General features: G+C 37.7%; 1 protein-coding gene across 1 annotated transcript in view; it reads left to right on the top strand.

The window, feature by feature from the left end:
• Nucleotides 1-22,049, top strand: part of THSD7A (thrombospondin type 1 domain containing 7A) — a 217,238-nt gene that overhangs the window by 171,461 nt on the left and 23,728 nt on the right. The window contains exons 15-20 of the mRNA XM_074836557.1: nucleotides 11,411-11,589; nucleotides 15,246-15,251; nucleotides 15,998-16,131; nucleotides 17,990-18,143; nucleotides 18,984-19,125; nucleotides 19,605-19,720. Coding sequence (XP_074692658.1) covers nucleotides 11,411-11,589; nucleotides 15,246-15,251; nucleotides 15,998-16,131; nucleotides 17,990-18,143; nucleotides 18,984-19,125; nucleotides 19,605-19,720 — 731 coding nt within the window. The remainder of the gene's footprint in view (nucleotides 1-11,410; nucleotides 11,590-15,245; nucleotides 15,252-15,997; nucleotides 16,132-17,989; nucleotides 18,144-18,983; nucleotides 19,126-19,604; nucleotides 19,721-22,049) is intronic.

Raw genomic sequence — 22,049 nt, 5'->3', positions numbered from 1 at the left:
TACTGAAAGTCCAGGGTGACTTTTGAAAAGTGGAAAATTATAGTCCACGGGAAACTAGAGAGACTGATGGCCTACTGCCAGTTAGTTTTCATTGACTCGAAGAATGGGGGCTGTCAGGTTGTGTGTCAACAGCCAAGGAAAGACACATAGGGGAAGAAGCTGTCTGTCCAAGAGCAAATTGTGGGCGTTGTATGGGGTAGGTAATGTGCTGCTTGAAGTAGCTTGCAAGCGGAGGTGGGAACTCTTTCTTTGTGTAGAATGAGCATGGATGTAGCCGCTTTCAAGCCTTGACAGTACACGTTGAGGTGCAATTTCACTGCAAGAATCAGAGAGAGATAAAAGAGGAATAAAAAAATGGAAAAAAGGGATATTCTCAACCATCTTTATTTACCCTGTTATAACCCTTCATGATAGCAATTTCTAATCTAATGGATTTTATCAGTGAATGTTGCCTACACTCACAGTGACCACAATGAATAATAATCCAGTGGAAAAGCTACTAACAGTACATTGTTATTATACCTACTATAGCCAGGGCTACTGTTTACATGCTATTAGCAATGACAGGCTCCAGAGACAACCTTCCCAAAATGCAATATAGGATTTCTCTATTTTTCTTTTTCTTTCTACAGTTCCATCCCATTTTTGTCATGGGAGATTTGAAGTCTCTTTTAGCTCTCTTTGTAAACTGGAAATGTTTGTGAGTCATTACTATATTTATTGTAGGTTGGGAAGCCTGAACCCTTTGGGTTTTGGTGGTGTTTTGTTTTGAATTCTTTCTCTCTAGATCAGTTCCTTAAGGTGTCTGGCTCTTTGATTTATTTTTTCCCCCCCTGTTTCATTACCTGTTTTTGATAGTGAAGCGCAAGGCATCTGTGTGTGTTTTTTCATCAGTTCCGCTTGAGGGAGCGAATACCTTTATCTTGGTCTATGGCATAGTGCATGGGCAGAGGAATCTTGGAATTGCTATTGAACTAATTGTGCATTCCTTGCACTTCCTAAAGTTGTTTAACAGGAATTTCAGTTGTACAGGGAATGAGGTATCCTGAGTTTGATGGTAAGGAATTAAAGTCATGCTAAGGAACATGTCACCAAAATTATGGTTTCCTTTCCCATAGCTCTTCTAGAACAAAAATCTATTCTTGATAGCTGTTGTACATACACATGGTACAGATTATTTCTAAGACATTGTGGTGGTTCTAGTCAGATTTGTTGTACAGGTCTCGATACAGCAGCCTTCCACCTCTGATGCTTTGTCATCAGATCGAGACCTTCTCCTCCCCTTGAGGGTACTGAATAGTGTTGAACCTAATTTATTGTCTGCCTTCAGGATGTTTCCAGGTTCAGCGTAGTTTTGCAGATACAAGGGGGCTACAAAAAATGATACAGATTTTTCAATCAAATTTCAGTATTTGCTTGCTGCCTTTTCTGAATATCTCGTTTGTATTCATGAATTACGTTCTGATGATTTGTTTTATTTTTCTCAACATGTATAAACTGCTGCTTTGCCAGTTAAATCTTATTTTATATCTTGCCAGTATTTATGATGGTTTTGTTGCTATTTTCATGCCGTTGGTGTATGACAGTTCTCCAGTTTGGCATCATCTCTAGATTTCAGTCTGCTGTTTGCTTTTTTCTTTAAGAACAAACATAAAAGCTGTATTATGCCAAATCAACAAGGGACGTCTGTGGTATCACAATAGTTACCCCACCTGCTAGCAAATAAAAGTGCCTTGTAGCTTCCCATCAATCTGCTTTTAGTTTTTCAAGCTAAACTTGACAGGACTCATAATTCAAGCCTGCTTGGGTTATTTTTGTAAATTGTAACAGAGTTGCTTATTTCCCTACATAAATGATAACATTGAATTTTTCACTAATTTTGTAACTGATCCAAACAAGAAGAGTCAGGTTTGTCTGCTATGTTAACTGCTTTATTCAGAAATCTGTTTTACTGTTAGTTCCTGTAAGTCTGCTATTTCTTTTCCAAGTAGTATAGTATGTAATCACAGTTTTTATGGGATATGATTTGGCAAATTACCTTGGACCATTATTTAAGGGAACATGTACCCTGTGCAGCGTCCAACTCTTACTTGAACTTTTGTTATCTCCTGACACTATGAAATCATGAGGTGGGCACTTCTTCACCTGTGACAACATCCTTTAAATCTGACAAGAGGGATGAACTACACCCACACAGATGTTATTAATGTATCATGGGATATGTTGTGTGATATAGTAAAATGCCACAAGAAACTCAAATTGCGAGACTGTCAAAAGTTTTATGTAAATACTGCCATGTAAATTTATGAGGCCATGAACAGGTCAGTGTTGCAAATCATGCTGTTTCGAGTGGGAGGAATCAGAAAACAGACGTGCTCTGCAGTGCCAAAAAATTCACAAGCTGTTTGTTTTGTGAAATGTTGTGTGCTTATAATCAAAATTTGGTTGACTTACTCAGAAAAGAAAAGGTAAACAGGAGCAGAAGAATAAATACTTCAGAGCTCTTTTTACTGCTTGATACATCTTATTTTAAAAAGATTTGAGAAGAGTTAACTAACAGTTTCACAGACACCGAGGAGCTAAAGGGAGGGTGTGACACAAGCAAGGCCCTAAATTAGTAGACCCATAAGAGGATTCTTGCGCTAATCTTTGAAATTCTGGATGTAGTTATAAAATCCCAAGTACAAACTAGTTTCTCAAAAAGACAGGAGTGATCGTATCAAAAAAAGGAAAGGCAAAATATGGGTAAATAAATCTGTTGTTACTGCCGGTTGAGAACACTGGAGAAGCAGAAGGCAGAGTTGTTCTGAAGAGGGTCCTTAGCTTTCTGTAGCTTAACAGGTGCTTCAAAAGAAATCCCAGCTGAAAATAAACCTAAGTTTTGGCTGCAGAGGGATGAGGTGGGTTTTTTTCTTATTTTCTTTTTTATCTGTGTTTTTTTTCAGTATTATGTATGCCCAATATTTTGATTTTTCTTTTCAAAATATTTTGTTTCAATTTTGAGCTAGATTTATTGGCAAAAGAGTTAGCACCATTCAGCAGCCATTTGAAATATTCTGCCGCTGGTATTTTTCAGCCATACCAGTTCTGTGGTGTGGGCAGGAATTAACAGCTGACAGTTGTCAGCAGATGTGGTAATGTCGGCTAAAAGTGGTAACTGAGCTGTTGTTTACCTGTTTTCCTTAATGGAAGACACATAAATTGCCCTTTCTCTGGTTCCTGCTTTGTTTCAATACTACATAGGTAATTTTACTGGAGAAATACAAAAATGTATAGTTCTCATGATAGTCAAGTGTGAGAGGTTTTTTTCCATTAGAAAAGCAGCAGTTGTTTTTCATAGCTTTATCCCTGTCATCACTAGCGTACTAGAGTTCTGTGGATAATGACATGTGTCTGCCAACAATCTGTTTCAGTGTATTTGTGAAAAAAAATTGAAAGAGAGTCTCTTCAGGGTCCCTTTAAACTGTACCTTCAAATTTTTATGACAAAAAATCAAAAGCAGGCCACTGTCATGCTTATGAACTACACTGTTTACTCTTTGATATTTAGTTTTCCTCCATCTTATATCAATTATGAATCATGACCCACATAAGCTGAGCAGTGGTTGTGTTTGTGTGCGCGTAGCGAAGGCATAGTAGCATGGCAGACAGATGCAGTATTTTTATATAGGTCGTATTACCCTTCTTAATTCATGTCAGTTTACTGTTAAGACCTTAGGCACAGTCAACCAGTCCAGGATAGTTTGTCTGCTGCCTTATTAGTGTGAGATTATTTCCCCCTTTAGCATTAATTAAATGAGATGCATTGATTTGTGCTGACTCTACAAAGGCCTCCATGGCTACAAGGCTTATGTGGGGGATTAGAGAGAAATATCTGTGTATCAGTGAATACTTTTACAACAGCTGCTAGGAGTATCAATGTGAATCAAGGAATTTTGTATTTAATTGCTTATATGTGTGATAGTAAAATCTCATATGTTATATCAGAGTCTACAGGGTCCAAGATGTCAGTTTGAACTTGCTGTATCCACTTGTATTAGGATTTTTTTAAAATATTTTTTTCCACTTTCAATATTCTAACCTGAAGCAATGCAAATTTACCAAAAAAACTAATTGAGACTTTCTGCTGAGTGTTTATTCTGAAATAAATATATTTCCCATTGGAGATTGTAATCTAGTATGGTAGTAGGCTTAGATGCTTGTTGTTATTAGGATACTTTGCTGTTTCACAGCTTTTTTTGAAGATATACAAGATGACATATTTGCCTGTTGTGTGTTCTCTAGGAATATGCTACTTATTGCCCTGCACCAGAAACACTAGTTTAGGCCTCTGCATTATGGTACCACCATATCTGCCCTGTCAACAGGATATCAGTCATGAAGCAGTCATCCATCAACCCCAAGACCTGTAGTTAGCTCACCAGAGGCAGAACTGCTGATGCAGAAGATAGTTAAGCATTAACAATTGCTCTCAGGTTTTGAGGCTTTGAAGGGTAATCCTGGGGAAAAAAAAAAAAAAAAAGTCTTCTGGAGTTCAATTTATGTTTCCATGGCTGGGCACAAATATGAATAGTCTCAGGAAATACATATATTCTGTTACAAATGACATGCAAATAATTGTATATTTCTTTGTCCTGGAAGATGAGATCCAAGAAATTTATATTTCCTTGAAAAAAAATCTGTGTTAAGGAACATAAACCATTCTGACATTGCAGTTTTTTTCTTGGAAACATAGCATGACATTTTAGTCATGAAAGCAGGAGCACAACTCTGTCATTCCTAAGGATGAAAGTGTTCATGTAAACACTTTCTAAGATGTTCTTTATGTCTGCACCCTTCAACTCAAGTGGTCAGTCTGTTCTTACACATTGCAGGTGCAGTTTGTGGAGAAAAATCTTGTATCCGCCTGCTTAACCTGCTTTGTCATTAGACAAAGTGTGAAGTCCATTAAAGTCCTACATTATAAATTATCTATCACATCTGTTAATGACTTTGTTCTGGGAGTCCAGATTTTATAGCCAATTAGCAATGGGACAGTAAACCTTTCCCTTTTAAAAATTAGTTCAGTTCATATTCCTAGTGGTTCAAAGCCATTTGTTAAATTGTGGCTCAGTAATAAATCGTTAATGATAAAATAACCACGTTCTCGCTCATAGTACGCAACTGCCCATTTCACAGCCTTGTGAAGTTCAGCTGATAGGAGTTGAAATAACTGAGAAAATACTGCAGTGGGAAATACAATAGGCCTTGAGAGATGGGCATCTCTTTCCATTACCCTTCCAGACCACACAGGGCCAGTGCTCTGTACCACATTATCTCAAAGTCTCATCTCTCCAACATCTCTCATATGTGGGAAGAAGGAAGAGCTGCAGGAAGCATGCAGTGAAAAACTTTAGTCAGGAGAAGAAACAGCAGGTAAAATATGAACTGCTGATGTCTAGAGAACATATCTTCAGCCTTTACAGTGTTGGTCTTCTATTTCACTGTCCCTCCCCCACCTTCACACTCTTTTCCTCAGCTCTTCATAGCTGTTTCACTGTTCTCATTCTTTCCTTCTCTCTGCATCTATTGTATTTCTACCTTGATAATTTCTTGCTTGTTCTTTAAACTTCAAGATTCTAGCATGATATTTGTTGCAATTATATTACACAACTTTTCTGTGTGATATAATTGTGTGATATTCCACCATACAGACGGGCCCCACACACACATTAGACTGCTTCCTTAATAAGATTTTACACTGTCTAACACAAGGAGCACCCTTTCAAGGATGATTAGATCAGAGTGGAAACAAGACTGAAAAGTGAAAAATGGCTCACTTATGTCATTTTCATGTAAGAAATTATGCATTTGCATCACCAGACCCATTTGGATGTAATATTTCTGGTTTCTGTGTTTCTGTGTTTTCTGTGTATTTTTTCTGTATCATGATATGCCCTCTTTTCACTTGCTAAAATTTTTACAGTGTGGACAAAGTTTACAAATACAAGTACCTGAAATTTAATAAAAACAAACAAACAAAAAGGGTATAAACCTTCAAAGTTTGTGAACATCTGCTTTCTTAGATTTGAGGAGAGATTGCCATGAACTTCTGGAGATTATCAACTTTAATCACCCTAAAAGATATGTTGACAAAGGCATCTGAGGTGATGACATGCTTCAGAGAAGCTTTTTCTGAAAAGTACCATTATCATATAAACATAAATCATAGAATGGGTTGTGTTGGAAGGGACCTTAAAGATCATCTAGTTCCAACCCCCCTGCCATGGGCAGGGACACCTTCCACTAGACCAGGTTGCTCAAAGCCCTGTCCAACCTGGCCTTGAACTCTTCCAGGGATGGGGCATCCACCACTTCTCTGGGCAACCTGTTCCAGTGTCTCACCACCCTCACAGTGACAAACTTATTCCTTCCATCTAATCTAAATCTACCCTCTTTCAGTTTAAAGCCATTACCCCTTGTCCTATCACTACATACCCTTGTAAAATGTTCCTCCCCATCTTTCCTGTAGCCCCCTTTAGGTACTGGAAGGCTGCTATAAGGTCTCCCCAGAGCCTTCTCTTCTCCAGGATGAACAACCTCAACTCTGTCAACCTGTCCTCATAAGGAAGGTGCTCCAGCCCCCTCATCATCTTCGTGGCCTCCTCTGGACTCTCTCCAGCAGGTCCATGTCATTCTTATGTTGGGGGCCCCAGAGCTGAACACAGTACTCCTGGTGGGGTCTCACGAGAGCAGAGTAGAGGGGGAGAATCACCTCCCTTGACCTGCTGGCCACACTTCTTTTAATGTGGCCCAGGATACAGCTGGCTTTCTGGGTTGTCAGCACACATTGCTGGGTCATGTTGAGCTTCTCATCAACCAACACCCCCAAGTCCTTCTCCTCAGGGCTGCTCTCAGTCCATTCTCCACCCAGCCTGTATTTGTGCTTGGGATTGCCCCGACCCATGTGCAGGACCTTGCATTTGGCCTTGTTGAACTTCATGAGGTTTGCACAGGCCCACCTCTCCAGCCTGTCCAGGTCCCTCTGGATGGCACATCCCTTCCTTTCAACTTGTTGACCGCACCACACAGCTTGGTGTCATTGGCGAACTTGCTGAGGGTGCACTCAATCCCACTGTCCATGTCACCAACAAAGATGTTAAACAGCGCCAGTCACAGCACTGACCCCTGAGGAATCCCACTCATCAGTGCTCTCCACCTGGACGTGGAGCCATTGACCACAGGTCTTTGAGTGCGACCATCCAGCCAATTCCTTATCCACCGAGCGCTCCATCCATCAAATCCACGTCTCTCCAATTTAGAGACAAGGATGTCGTGTGGGACAGTGTCAAATGTTTTGCACAAGTCCAGGTAGATGATGTCAGTTTCTCTTCCCTTATCCACCAATGCTGTAACCCCATCGTAGAATGCCACCAGATTTGTCAGGCACGATTTGCCCTTAGTGAAGCCATGACTGTCACCAGTCACCTCCTTATTTTCCATTAGATGGGTAATAAATGGAGTGGAACAAGTCATTTGCAACAAGTAATTTTCTTTGTTTAATTCAGTCTTCTTTCTTAGCTAGAGAAATATCTGCAAGAAATTTGAAGTCTGCTTCTGCCTGAGTTCTAAGGGAGTCCAGTGGAACAGCTAATAATCTGTTGAGTGAAATAGTGAGGTGCCTGAGAGGACAAGAATATGCCAAGGGATGAATATGCCAAAAATTTTTTTATGTCAGATGTAACAGGGTCATTTTCATTCTACACTCTTCCTATAGAATGCAAATCAGAGGCCATAGTCTTTTTATATCTTCCCCTTGTCCTCTGTTTTTATTTGTGGAACATTCTTCATTACATTTCACTTCCTGTGGTCAGGAGATACCAGAGTAGGCTCTTGAGGGAATTGCACTCTCTTTGTGCTTCACCAAGATATTACTTTTGGCAGGATTTTCACTTCTTTTCTCCTCTTTCTTTGTTTTCTGTCCCTATGCACTATGTCTTTACAATTGTCTTGATGCTATTTTCTGAGCCATTTTTTTTTCTCTTCCTTCTCCTTGTCTTTTCTTACCCTTTCCTCTATTCCCCCTCTCTCCCTCTTTTGTCTTGTGTCCCTTCTGTTGTATTGACTTCTGACTTTTGCCGTGAAAAGTAGCTTCAGTCATTTATTTTCTTTTCTCCCTGTTTGGAGGAGTCTTGGAAACTGTGAAACCCCTTTCTGGATCCCTTTATTCCTTCATGTCCTTGAGCTATTTTTTATCCAGTGTTCTTAGTATAGTAGTGGTTAGGAGTTTTTTATGCTTATCTTGCATCTTGCGTAATAAGGAGTTTTTTTCTCTCTGCTCTCTGTTCCACATTTGCAGTAGCTCCAAACCTTCCTATCTTGGAGAGCTTCTTTTTATGCCTTCAGTGATTGAGTCCATTTCTGTTGTCTCCTTCATGTGTCTTTTCCATTCTTCTTGTTCAGCTGGTTAATTTTCACATGTGGAGTTTGGGTCTTGATGCCAGTTTTTCTGAGGAAATAGGAAGGAGAGAGGGGAGAGCATCACAGGCCAGGTATCCTAGAGATGGCATAGGAAAGAGCTATATGGTGGGCAGAAGCTATTCTATGAAGCTTGTAGGACTAAGGACCCAGTGTAACATCGCAGTTCAGTATTTTTTCATTATAAAGTGGATGGCCCACTGCATCCTCTCCAAAATGTGTTAACATATAAACAAGTTTGTAGTTTTCCATGTTATAACTCTTACGAAGACACTATACCTGTAATACGATGCTGTTCTGGCTTTATTGCATTCTATGCTAAAGCAGTTTTAGTGGCTGACCTCAATGTAGATATTTCATAGACAGTGTGAAAAAAGGTTGCTGTAGTGGTGTGGTTTCAATCGATACTTTATGGAATCACCTGAACTATAGCTCAGTGTAATTAAAATGTTACCTGGGACTTAGTATAGTATAATGTATTTGTTACTACATCTGTCTGCAAGATTCTAAAAATCTTGTTAAACTTTTTGGCTAACATTCTCATTATCTCAAAAAAAATCTTTATTGTCCTCATTTAGATGAGCTGAAGGGAAATAAAGCAAAATAGTTTCTAATTGGTCAATGATTTTAGTTTAGTATGTTCCACACAGGCTCCTTTTGCTAGGCTATGAAGTATTCCCATGCTATAGTTGTCTAAGTCCCAAAATATCATGATATCCTGGAGATCTTTTTCTATGACTGGGGTAAATTGGGAAGATCCCTTTGAGATTAATTAAGACCAATTTAAGATAGTTCAGAGGTTTATGGAAGTCCTTAAAATAAAGTGTTCCTGAAGCAGCCTGTACCAGTTAAAGTTACCTACTTAAGGATGTACAATATATTTAAAGCAATTTGAATTTTTTTTTTCCAGACATTAATTACAAAGGCAGAAATTTAACAAATGCTAAATGGCATAACTCTGTTATAGTAGAAAGGTTTCTCCAGAAAAAAATGCTTAGAAGTTATATTGAAAGTCAGCATTTCAGTATTTCAAGAAAATTCACAGAGAAGTAAAATCTTCACTTAGTTCTATCAGACAATAAATATGATGAAACGCTTGTTTTATTGCTTGGAGAGAGTTGTTTCTTTTAACTTTTTTGTTATCATGCATTTGCATTCAGTAATTTCTTGATTGTATGAGTATGGTTTTGTATAGCACCTAAGAGGGTTCATTTCTGGTGAAGATACAGAGTTTAATATTTATGCAAAGTTCAGTGTAAGATGGGGCTCTGAGATAGGTGCATCTGATTTCTAAGACTCACTCAGAGGTCTCAGGTAGGGTGAAACATAATCCATTTTGTATTTGCTACTGTAGAGCAATCGATGTCACCACCTCTGATATGCAGTGATATGATCTTCAAAAATATATTTTGTCTAACACAGTGTACCTTTCATACAGTATCACTGAGCTGATCAATCCAATGGCAAGAGATATTTAATAAACATGCTTGTAACTCAAGCTAATAATATTCTAGCCATTTTAAGGAAGATACATTTGGTGAACAGTAGTTTCACAGTGCTCAAATTCAGGATGTGCTCTGTATATTTATTTAACTATTTAACACTTCCAAACAGAAGAAAGCTATATAGGATAAATTCATCACCTGAATTTGACCGTAAAATATTCTGAATGATAGTGTATGTTTAAAAAAACTCCACCCTTCTGTTCTATGTATCTAAAACAAATTAATGGAAGCAACTAGAAATATGTATATAGATTTGAAATCTTTTAATTGTTTCAATTCTTTACACATCTTGTGATTGTTTGTTATTGGTTGCTTTTAGCAGAGACAGAATAGCTTTACTTGGAAGTATGGGTTAAAAACATAAAACTGCTAACATCAGCTCTGATGAAAATGACAGTGATTGCTTTCAAACTAAAAAATAATTCAAGATATGTGAGAAACATTTGAAACCATGCCTAGCAAACTGTGCCAGTCATTTGAGAATGATCTTACCCAATTATGTCTTAATTTTGCAACTGTGTTCATCAAATATTTCAATTCCCTTTAAATGCACCGAGGCTTCTTTAATCTTTAAAGTGAACATTTGCCAACATTAAATACATTGCAGATCTGACACAGGAAAAGGGAGAGGAGAGTTCACACAGGTTTAAGGTATAGCTGTAGTAAAAATGCAGTAAAGGCCAGCTTTTTATTTGAGGTTTTATAGCTTCTGCTGTAAATATTGGCATAAATGACACATATTGTAGAGCTATGACATATGTTGCTTTTGAAAGACATTCAGTGAATTGAGGCCTCATGTTACTCCCTGAAGACCGTGTCGTACCCCTTTCCAACCTCTCAGGACTGATGACTTATCCAAACCAAACATCTGCTTTTCCATTCAGTGCAATTATTCAGTGTGCTACTGGGGGCAGATGGTTGTTAATCGGCAGATCATTAATGTGGCAGGCCACTCTCTCTTTCTAGCCTTAGAAAGGTCACAAGGTGTTAAGTTCCCTCGCTCCAGGCTGGTAAGGTGCATATCTTTTGATTCAGTTGGATTTTTGAGGTATAACTGCAATTGAATTACTTGATACAGGCTTTTAATTAAACCTTTTTTCCTTAGAAAAAATAATATTGTTTTTACAGTGTAAGAATGGTGCAACCAAGAGATGCTTAGTGTCAATTACACTGTAGCTGTCAGAAAGTTTGAATGCTGAAATCTGGTGAGTGTGAATCCTAATCAGATAGCAGTGAGGATGCTCAGCTGCTACTCTAACACAATCTCCCAGCTATATGTGTCAATTTTCTGCAGAATTTAATTTAGCCCTAATGATGAAGAAATCTCTCTATTCACATAGTCCTGTCAAGTCAAACTTTGGACAATTTAAATGAAGTAGACGAGGGCTTCAGGGAGAAGTGGCAGAGTGACATGCTGAAGAGATTTCACTTTCTTTTCCATTCATGCAGGTTATATTGAGGAAGCCTGTATTATTCCATGTCCCTCAGACTGCAAGCTCAGTGAGTGGTCCAACTGGTCTCGCTGTAGTAAATCCTGTGGGAGTGGAGTAAAGGTTCGGTCTAAATGGCTTCGTGAAAAACCCTACAATGGTGGAAGACCCTGTCCAAAGCTAGATCATGTCAATCAGGTAATTCGATTTATATTTACGTTATTGATATAGCTTTTTCCATACCTCAGATAACCCTTTTAGCTGTATTGTTTGTTGATGTAGAAAAACTATTCAACATAAGGGGCAGATGCAGGTAGAAGGAGGACCATGTGTTGGCTTATATTTCCTCAATCAGCAAAGGATCTGCCTTCATTACTTCCTCATCTACAGGAACTCAGCACATTGTCTGAACTGCAGATTGCAGACAATAAAACATTCTTACATGTGGATTGTGAAGACCACGTTTCTGAAGATCTTCTCTTACAATGGTTAAAATGTCTCATTACAGGTGCTCAGACTGGTAAGATTCTTAGTGTCATTCCCTGACCATCTTGGATCAGAAAACACATTGAAACTTCTCAAACACTCACACAGTATCAACCCAGTGACCCTTAGTGGGTTTTAGTCAAGCTGGAGCTTGACCTTCCAGGTACACTTGCCCTGGCACTGCAGTTCCAGTCAGGAATGCACCTCTGAAGTCAATCTCCCAGTTGTCCCACTAACCACACTTGTTTTTCCAATACAGATCAGTCTGACTGCACAGTCTGGATCCTCTCCAAGTGAAACTAAGCCAGAAGATGTAATCCAAGAGCACACTGGGAGTGCTTTGACCACTAATGAGCATTTAGTCTTTGGGACCAAGTTTAGCACTAGTCCAAGTCAAACCCCTGAAGCTTATTTGCTCCTATTTGCCTGGAGAGTTTTAGAAAGAAAAACCTTCCTTGTCAATTAACTTATGCTCTTCAGAGTTGATTTATATTCATATTACTGTTGAATTTAATTTAGTCTGCAGAGGCATGTTAAACAGCCACACGGTCTCCTCTCTAAATATTCAAAGATTAAAAAAAAATGTGCTGTCAATTTACATTTGAATAAAAATGCATGTACTTAATATTATCCCATTGACATTTTGCTAGCACAGAGTGAAATGGCTTGTTGATCTAATTTTCTACTTTAGAGAATGTAATTAGTTCTAATTTAGAAAATAATAAGTGTTAAACTGCAGCTAATAAACTAAGTTTGTGATCTACTTTAACAAAATACAAACTAGAATGAGGCTTGCTGGATTTGGGTCAACATGTAAATATGCTTTAAATTAGGAGGAATGTGTTTCAATAGAAGCAAATTATAGTCTATACAGAAGTCTTTTTCCTTCCTTAATATTCACGTAGTACATAATAAGCTTGTATTTTTCTGCATCAAAGGTGATTTTGCTAGAGGTCTGTTAGCCACTTTTATGCAACACTATTGCCCTCTACTGGTACTTTGACTCGAATTTGCTTTGTTGCAATGTTACATGGTACTTGCTAAATAATAATAGATCATTCAAAATGTAATTATTGTAAAAATAAAATTGAAATATAGTACTTTCATGACAAGGGAGTTCTACAGATAAGTTAGGAATGTCGAAGAATATAGAGGCTGTATCTTTTAATTTTAAATGCCTTCACTGTCAATTTGGAAACATGCAGGGAATACATGTGCATTCTAATTTTGAGTTAATTATTTAATCTAAATGTGATCCACCATCTATTAAGATGGAAAACTAATGATTCTTCAGAATATTTATTTTAGTTATTAAATGTAATTTATTTATGTATTTATTGCTTAGATATGTAACATGCTTATTTGCATAAATACAAAGCATAGTGTTTAGACGGGGTCTCAGGTGCCCACAAGTATGTGAAAGATAATTAACAGAGGGGATATGCTGTAAGCTGAGATCTAGGAATGATGAACTCTGAAGAAAGACTGCAACATGTTGTCTAGCCCATGGAAGAGAAGATGGGAGGGAGGATGCTGGCACTCTGCTAGCGTGTACATAAAAGGCTATTGCAAAGAAGGAGGAAATAATCCATTTTCCATGCCCATCGTGGATAGGATAAAAAGCAGTAAGCTTAGACTGCTGCAAGCAGATTTGGGTTAAGCCTTGGAAAAACTTTCTAAAAGTAAGGTTAGTGAGACATTGAAATAAAGAGCTTAAGATGTTTGTCAAGTTTTAAGAGCAAGTTGTTCAATGTCACTCCGGGCTGACATGTATTTTGGAGGGGAGCTAGATGAATGCTAGGTGAATGCTACGTGTCTCACTGAGTGTCTTTCCTCCTGAGCCATGTATGCCAGGGTGACTCCCAAACCACATTCCAAGTGAATGAAGCTTGCTCAGTACTCACTTCACTAGTCTAAAAGTCTTCATAATTACAATACTAATAGCATCAGTTTATTGTAAAATCATGTCTATGGCCTTCAGAGGATTTCAAATGAAGAAACTAATCTGAGACTGTTAGAGAAAATAAGGACATCCCTCTCTTCACTGTCTCCAGGCATTATTTTCCCCCTTATCCAGCAGGTGGGTATGTGATCCTTGCACCACCAGTCATAGTTACTTGCACTGCAGTGTTATGCATATCCTTGCACTGCAGTGTTATGCATATCCTTGCACTGCAGTCATAGTTACAAAAATGCCAGTAGGGTTAGGAGAACACCACTAAACACATGCAATGCACTATAGAGTACTCCTTTGGCTTTCTGGACAGATATCAAATTTTTATGTTATTGGAAAGGCTGTTGAATATCTGGGGTTTATGTATTTCTTCTTATGCCAACCAGGGTGAGAAATATAGAGACATTTCTCTAAATTAAGGTTTCCCTATTCTCATTTTAGAAATCCTGGACAAGAATAAATAAAGTGCCACTTCTCATGTGACTATAAATTGTGCATGGAGTCCAGTACCTTCCTTAACATGCATTTACACCACCCATCTTAATGCCTGAGTTAATGCTTATGTAGTTCAGAGAAAGACCAAATATTCTGACTATGCTGGTCGTCTTGTGTGTGGGATGATCAGCTGCAGAGTGATATATCAAACTCTCTATGCATTCATTGTCAAAGACATTACCTTTTTGTGACTGGTGGTATTAAGTTGCAGGTTAACTGATAAACTGTCAAACCACCAGCCCTCTTATTTTACCCAAGCAGTGCTGCGGAAAAGAAATCAAGGACTCATTTAAGACAATGTCTTAGATTGTCTAGAAACATTAGTTGTGCTGACTTGATACCCAGAATGATATGTGAAGGTAGTTGATATAAGATAATTTTGAGGCAATGGGCTTTAAGTAATCTATGCATAATTAAGATACTCAATAAATGACTTGGGAACTTTGGAAGGATGAGAACTGCCAATTCCTTTTATTCCCCTGAATCTATTGCACTTAGTGCTGTCAGAACAATTTAAAGTAATAGAGAAGTCCAGTACCCTCCAAAACCACTGAGGATTTTCTCTTGTCTTAGGGAACTGGGTTCCCTACTGTAATGATGCTCATTATAGGCAAAAAGGGAAAACAGTTTCATTGTATGTTAGGGACTAAAAAAGAGATGCCAATTTACAGTCTCTTCCCACTAGTTGTGATTTATAAACTTCTATTTTCTTCCAAGGGCAAACTTCTTGCAAAAATACCTCATGACAGCAAGGGAGATCCAAGAGGAAAAATTGGATGCCTTTTGCTTGGCAGAAGTCATAGAATATTGTTTGCAATAAAAGCTAAATGAATGCCATTTAAATACCTATGCTTCACTCTAATCGTTGTTTCTTTTTATCTTTGGTTTTCTTTCGGGTTCATGAAAATACTTTCTTCAGGCTCAGGTAAGAGTTTCTAATATAGAAAGATGACATTAACTTGTGCTTCCTGATTGTGCTCCAATGTTTACATTGTCTGTCCTTTATTTGTAATGTATGTTTGAGAAAATATATAGAACACTTATATTACTATACAAGTAACTATATATTACTATATAAGTACTATATAACTTATATTACTATATAAGATACTATTTCAAATTTTATTCAATTCTAAACATAATGCTGATGCTGGTACACAAATATATTAGAGTGATTTTAAGTATCCACAGTGAAATATAAAGTGAAACGCTATACATTGGTATAATTTACCTTGAGCACACCTCTCTTTAGAAATACAAAAACCCCACAAATAATAACAGTGGGACGGAATAGTTGGGGAGAGATGTGAAGAATAGAAGTAAAGTTTTAGCAGAGTTTTGACAGCATTTTTCTAAAAGGTATGTTCATGAGCTAGCCTGTAAGGTTTTATGTTAGTTGTGTTGATGTTATTCGTGGAAATGGCGTAGCATGGGCTTAGTGGCAGTGAAAACCAGGGAATCTGTCATTAGATGTCTTAGCTTCTCACTTTTTGTTATTTCTGTGTAGTTTTCTATCAAGTATTTTATCTGTATTACTACTACAGCCTCTAAATCAGCAAGTTTACATTTGTTATTCTTACCAAAAAGAGCATTAACCTTTCTTTGCGTGATCACTGTTGCATGTTTGTCTTACTTGTGTGCAACAAAACTGTCACTCGATGTGGGTTCCAGGTATATGAGGTAGTCCCCTGCCACAGTGACTGCAGCCAGTACGTATGGGTTACTGAGCCGTGGAGCGTCTGCAAGGTGACAAATGTGGACTTAAAAGAGAACTGTGGAGAAGGTGTTCAAACAAGGAAAGTCAGGTAAACCAGTATTGCTCCTTCTTCACTTTAGAGAACCTCACTTTCAGTCATGGCTGTATTTAATTTGATGTAATTCTGTGTAATGTATAGTGTTAAGTCCAGCCATAGTGTACTGGACCAGAACCCTGGCTGATGTCAATCAGAATAGCTTCAGTGAGTGCAGTGTGGCTCTGTCTACTGATTATGGATATAGACCTCAATTCCTAGTTTATAAACTAATGTATACTGTACTTACACTACCACAAACACTGTAACATTATGATTTTAGTGCTTTTCTGAAAGGTGAAATGGTCCTCTTTCTCTATGAAACTATGATTTTAAAGACCCTTTTAAGTACTACACACTTGGGAATAATAGTTACACTTATTACACAAAAAAGTGGCAAAAGTGAATGAAGTGAAATAGAAAAATCCATAAATCTGTTGGTTATTGAACCTGATCTAGGCATCTGTGTTTGCTCATCATCCTAGAGCTCTAATCAAAGGTTAATTAAAATTAGTTTCACATGGTGTGATACAATAGCAAGTAAACGAGTACATGGAGTTTGGGTTGGCTGGAGGTTGTTTTTTTAACAGCTAACCACAAAACGACACACAATTTGAGATTATAATTCTGAATAATAAAGCATAATGTGAATTCAGTTTGAAGGTCCAAAATGAGAGCTGTATATGGTAAACTGCTAAATGTTCTCTTTAGCTTAGAAACGGACACATTTATAGAATTTTGTTCACAATAGCACTGTTTCCTCAGTGTAAGCATTTACTTCAAGAAGGTCAGTCTTTATATTTTCTTGACCAAAGTTAGAAAGGCTATGCATAACTGTTCTCACACAGTAGCATCTAAACAAATTCCCATAAGAATACTCTTAAAAACCCCTCCAATATGAAAAATCAAAATTAATCAGTGTTTATGTTGAAATATAGATTTTAACACTACCATCAAAGATGAAGAAAGAAAGTGTTTTCAGCCCTTTGTAACGAAAAACATCTAACTTTTCATTTATTATCACATAATGCCTTTAAAGTCCTAATTCCACACAGCTAATATATGCTCATGCTGTATCTCTTGTGTTTACATTAGAATAGAGAGTGTTTCAAAAACTAGTTTAGTCTGACAAAGTAAGATATTTGTAAAAAAAATAATGTGGTCAAATGGAAGAAACTCCAAATATTTCTCTGTGTGTGAAAGGCTTCCTACTTTCTCTCGCAATTTTGAAAAACAGATGCGAGCCTCTTAGTTTGAATGATCCTAGCCATGTACTAGTTGGTCTTCTGCTGACAGGTGGAAGGGATAAGTTAATAGTAGATGCCACAGCATTGGAAACACTGTGGAATGAAGACAGTCATCTTCAGCTCTACAAAGCTAAACATACTAGTTTCTCATCTTAACCAGGCCTCCATCTGCTTTTAATATAATGGTATTTAAAAAGTATCCATGTAAATTAGGGATTAATACTGACAATATAAAATTTTAAAAGTTTTAATAGTTCTAGATTGAAAGTTATCAGTTGAAGCATGCACAAAATATGTCTAAACTGTAGATGATTTGCATTATTCTGGCTTAGAGGTAAGGTAATGTCAAGTAAATCACCTGCCCAGAAGCTCTTGGCAAATCACTCATAGGGACTGTCTAAATTCTGTGTGTTTCTTTATATGGCTGTCATCTGTAAAAACGAGGATTAGTTTTAGCTCTTCAGATTTTCTTGGATATTGATAGGTCAATACTTAGTTGTGTTACTTCAATTACTTCATGATTGTTATGTGCTGACAAAATGTTAAAATGCTTCAGAATACTATGGAACACAGTTACTGTACGCAATCCACGGCAAATGCAGTTTATGTGCAGTTCTTTTTTCCAGGTGCATGCTAAACACTGTGGATGGTCCTTCTGACACTGTAGAGGACTATCTATGTGATCCTGAAGAGATGCCACTTGGTGCTAGAAAATGCACGTTACCATGTCCTGAGGACTGTGTTATGTCTGAATGGGGATCATGGTCTCGATGTTCTTTGGTAAGAAGTATACTGAAGTGTAACATATATAGTATTAGGAGGATACTTTAAAAATGTATACATGACATATTGTGCAAAGATGCTGAATTGAGCAGGATTACATGTGTAAATATTTATCTTTACTGTCACCTTTAGGGTTGTTGATGGTTGCAAATAAAGCGTGCCAGTATTTTTCGTTAATTGAAATTGTTCCATAACACAAAATATAATGTCTCCAGTGGTCATTCTTCAGTGTGGGGTGGGTTCTGTGTGGTGGAATAGCTTTGGCAGTGACTTGTGGGTCTGTCTTTGAGTATAGCTGTGAGCCTCTCCATAGCAGTTCAGTCACTGTACTAAAGATGTCACTATCCTGGAACGAGCAAAGTCTGTAGATCAAGACTGAGCATAGAAAGATAATTTTGGGTCTCCTCTCCTCTTCCTCTAAGGAATTTCTAAAAGAAATCTCAAAAAACCCAAACCAAACATAAAAAAGTGTTTCAGGACCTCTGAGTGTTTGGGATCTGGTGCACTACATTGTAGCATTTGGAAAGTGAGCATTTCAATATCCAGTTTATGAGTGAAATAATTCCAAAACACTAGTATTGAAACATGAACTAGTTAGAAAAGTATCGAGGTGTTTCCAAGTTAAGAGGATATTTCACCTTGGGTGGTACCAAGGTGAAAGAGCAGATTGAATTCTCTCTGAAATAACAAACATGGTTTCTCTTACACAACAGCATGAGCCCATTATTTTACGTTTGTGTTTTGTGAAGGGATTACTTGAAAGGTTGTTGTAATGTTGCATGAAAAAAGGTATCAAGGCACCGAAATATCAAAGCTGTTTCCAATCTCCCTTTCAAGCCATGCAATGGAAGTAGTGTCCGTGAAAGGTCAGCTGAATCTCTGAGACAACCAGATGATGGAAAATCTTGTCCTGCTGCCACTGAGACGGAAGTCTGCACTTTGAACAAAAACTGCTACCACTATGACTACAATGTGACAGGTATTTGTGGTGTTACGCTCTAGTGACAGCCTGGGACTATGGCTTACTTCCATTCACCTTACAGCACAGATTTTTCAGCTTTCTGTTCTTATCTGGAGGGAGATGTGGAGCTTGTTCTGAAAACTGATTCAGGCTGTTTGATCCAGATGAAATATTACTGGAGGCTTTGCAACTTGGGTGAAGTGTGCATGCTGTAATTCCAGGAAATGTATTTCTCCTACCATTTTGTGATTTGCTCAAAATCCATGCAGACGAAACCAAATATAAACTTTTTAGGAAGGCATCATGGCACTGACTATTTGCAGTAAAAGTCGCTTTTTCCAAAAATGTGTGGCAGCTGGGCTTCATAAGCCTTTGGATGTGTAGAAGGTGCTTTTGAGGATTATTTTAGGCCATCAGAATTAGAATTAGGTGGGAAATTGGATCATTATGAGTTTTACCTAAAATGTCTGCTACGCTAATGAATTCCTTATTTCCAGACTGGAGCACATGTCAGCTCAGCGAGAAGGCTGTCTGTGGTAATGGTATCAAAACACGGATGCTCGATTGTGTTCGCAGTGATGGCAAATCGGTTGACCTGAAGTACTGTGAAGAGGTGAGTGGGTACCTGTGAGTAAGCTCCCTTCTAATGGTGCTAATTAATGCTGAGCCAACTGAGCAATACGGCATGTAAGCCATCTTCACCAGATGTTTTGAAACTCTATTCATGGATTGTTAAGTACCTCTGAAATGAACTGTGCCATTGATGGTGATTTTTATACAATTTCCTTCGGTTACTTTTAAGTGCCTCCGTGAATGTATGCTAATTATTGTGTCCTGAAGGAAATGACTTAGAAACAATAATTAATAAAGTAGAATAAAGATAATAAATCTTAATCAGAACACTAATCATCTTTCTAATTTGGTACAATTTCTGCATGGAGCCTTGGACAGCTGCCAGTATCAATCATTTACTCAATGTGTTGGAAAACATTTCTCACGTGCCATTCTGCAGCTGGGCTGAATGCTAACTTCTTGTATCCAGCTGTGCAATGCAAAAGATACCCAAGCTAGTGTGAAAAAATGTGCAGCATGAATGCAATATTAAATAGGAGCATATATGGAGAACTAATTAGCAGTCAGGAGCCCTTAAATTTTGAAAGAGCTGTTTTGGAAATGTTCAAACTAACTTCAAATTTAGCAGCACTGGTTTTCTGACATTTTGTGTGTTGCTCTTAATGTTTTCAATTGCATGGAGATAGTAATGTGAAGGCAAATGGGAAGACAACACAAGTGCTACATTAAGGGCAATCCTACACGCTCTTCTGATGGGAAGTAACTGAACTTGTTTCAGCTGCTGTTGCCCCACCATCTTGACATCAGAAACAAAATCACTTGCAATAGGGGACTAAGGTGAAGTGGTCTCCACAGCAGCTTTGGTACCAACACCTTTTCTGTTAGACCTTCCTTGGCTAGTAGCTGCTCTTCAGGACGTGCCCATAGAGGAGTTTCATCAGAAGTGGAGAGAGTCAGGAAACTCATCACATACTTTGGAGTATAGTTTTGTAATGGTGTAGCTGACCTTCTCTAACATCCTAGATTCCTGAACCTGTAAGTTCTTATCAAAGGCAGGAGGTTTGAGCTGACTCTGGCACCCTGCGTTTGTCCCAGGTTCCTCCTTCACAGATAGCTCTTGGGTTTATAATAAAATCTAATAATTTTATCATTTATGTCTCAGGAAAAAAATCAGGATCTGGCTACCTACCAGAAAGTTTCTGTGAAGTTAATAGGGGAATGTATTAATGCATTTTGTTAATGTTTTAATGCATTAAAAGGAAAAAAAAAATCGGTCTTTTGGCAAGAGACTGCAATATTGATTAATTTATACCAAGACATGATATAAAATATCACATCTATATTTCAATAGAAAAAAATATGTTTTATTAAATTTTAAGCGGAAATACATTTCTTTTACCATAAACCCAAGAAATTATTCCTATTGTTAACCAAAGATTTTGAGCAACATTTAGAACAAATGATTATATTTCACACTGAAATCTCATTGCAGAAAAGCTCTGGAGCTTTCCTGCATTTAAGAAATGAAAGTTTATTACTCAGAGAAATAATAAGGGCAACAAGATAATATCTCAAAAGCTAATTGCTGTAATTGGCTGGCCAACAGACATCCCTGCAGTGAGGTCCTGGCTTTATCAGCACTGTGATACAGTCTTATTTGTCCTTTTGATTATAGATTATATCTCATATAGAGATACATCTTCATGTAGAAAGCTCTGGTCCACTCCCCAGTCATACTGTTAAGAATATTTGTTGAATTATGGATGTGTAAGCAGTGGTACAACAAGGTCAAAGGCTGATCCAATAACTGTGAGGAGTAAAACCTGTTAACTGATTAACAAGAAAGCCAAGCTGTTCAGGTCTAACCAGACCCTTCACTCTGAAGATGTGAAAGCCAACTCTGTGACCTTCCGGGTCATGAGAGGGGAATATTCAAGAAATTATCAAAATGTGAATACATACTATGTACCTCTTACTAATCTAATCACATGATCCTTCAGGGTGGGAATTTTTGCTGGGTTTTTTGTATTATAAGGGCAGTGCAGAAAGATTAAGTGAAGTTCAAAATAAGGTGCATGTGGTTAGAAAAGTAGATGATAAGAGGAAGATGAAATAATTTTGGAGTGTCTTAGCTAATGGAATTTCCCCTGGACTATCATAAAACTTTATACTAGATGTGTAAATAAAACAAAAGTTTTGTTTAATATATGTGTAGATACATTTACAGAATTATGATTCTTGTTATATGCAAAGAAGAGAGATCAGAATAGTTAAAACGTATTTTGATCCCTAAGAAATGAAGAAGCCTGATTGCAATGTCTGAGTTCCTATACAATATGTGGTTCAAGAAACTAATAAAAGCCATGTAC

The sequence above is a fragment of the Strix aluco genome, chromosome 1 (genome assembly GCF_031877795.1).
Source record: "Strix aluco isolate bStrAlu1 chromosome 1, bStrAlu1.hap1, whole genome shotgun sequence".
Taxonomy (NCBI): Eukaryota; Metazoa; Chordata; class Aves; order Strigiformes; family Strigidae; genus Strix; species Strix aluco.
This window is presented reverse-complemented; position numbering and strand designations above follow the sequence as displayed.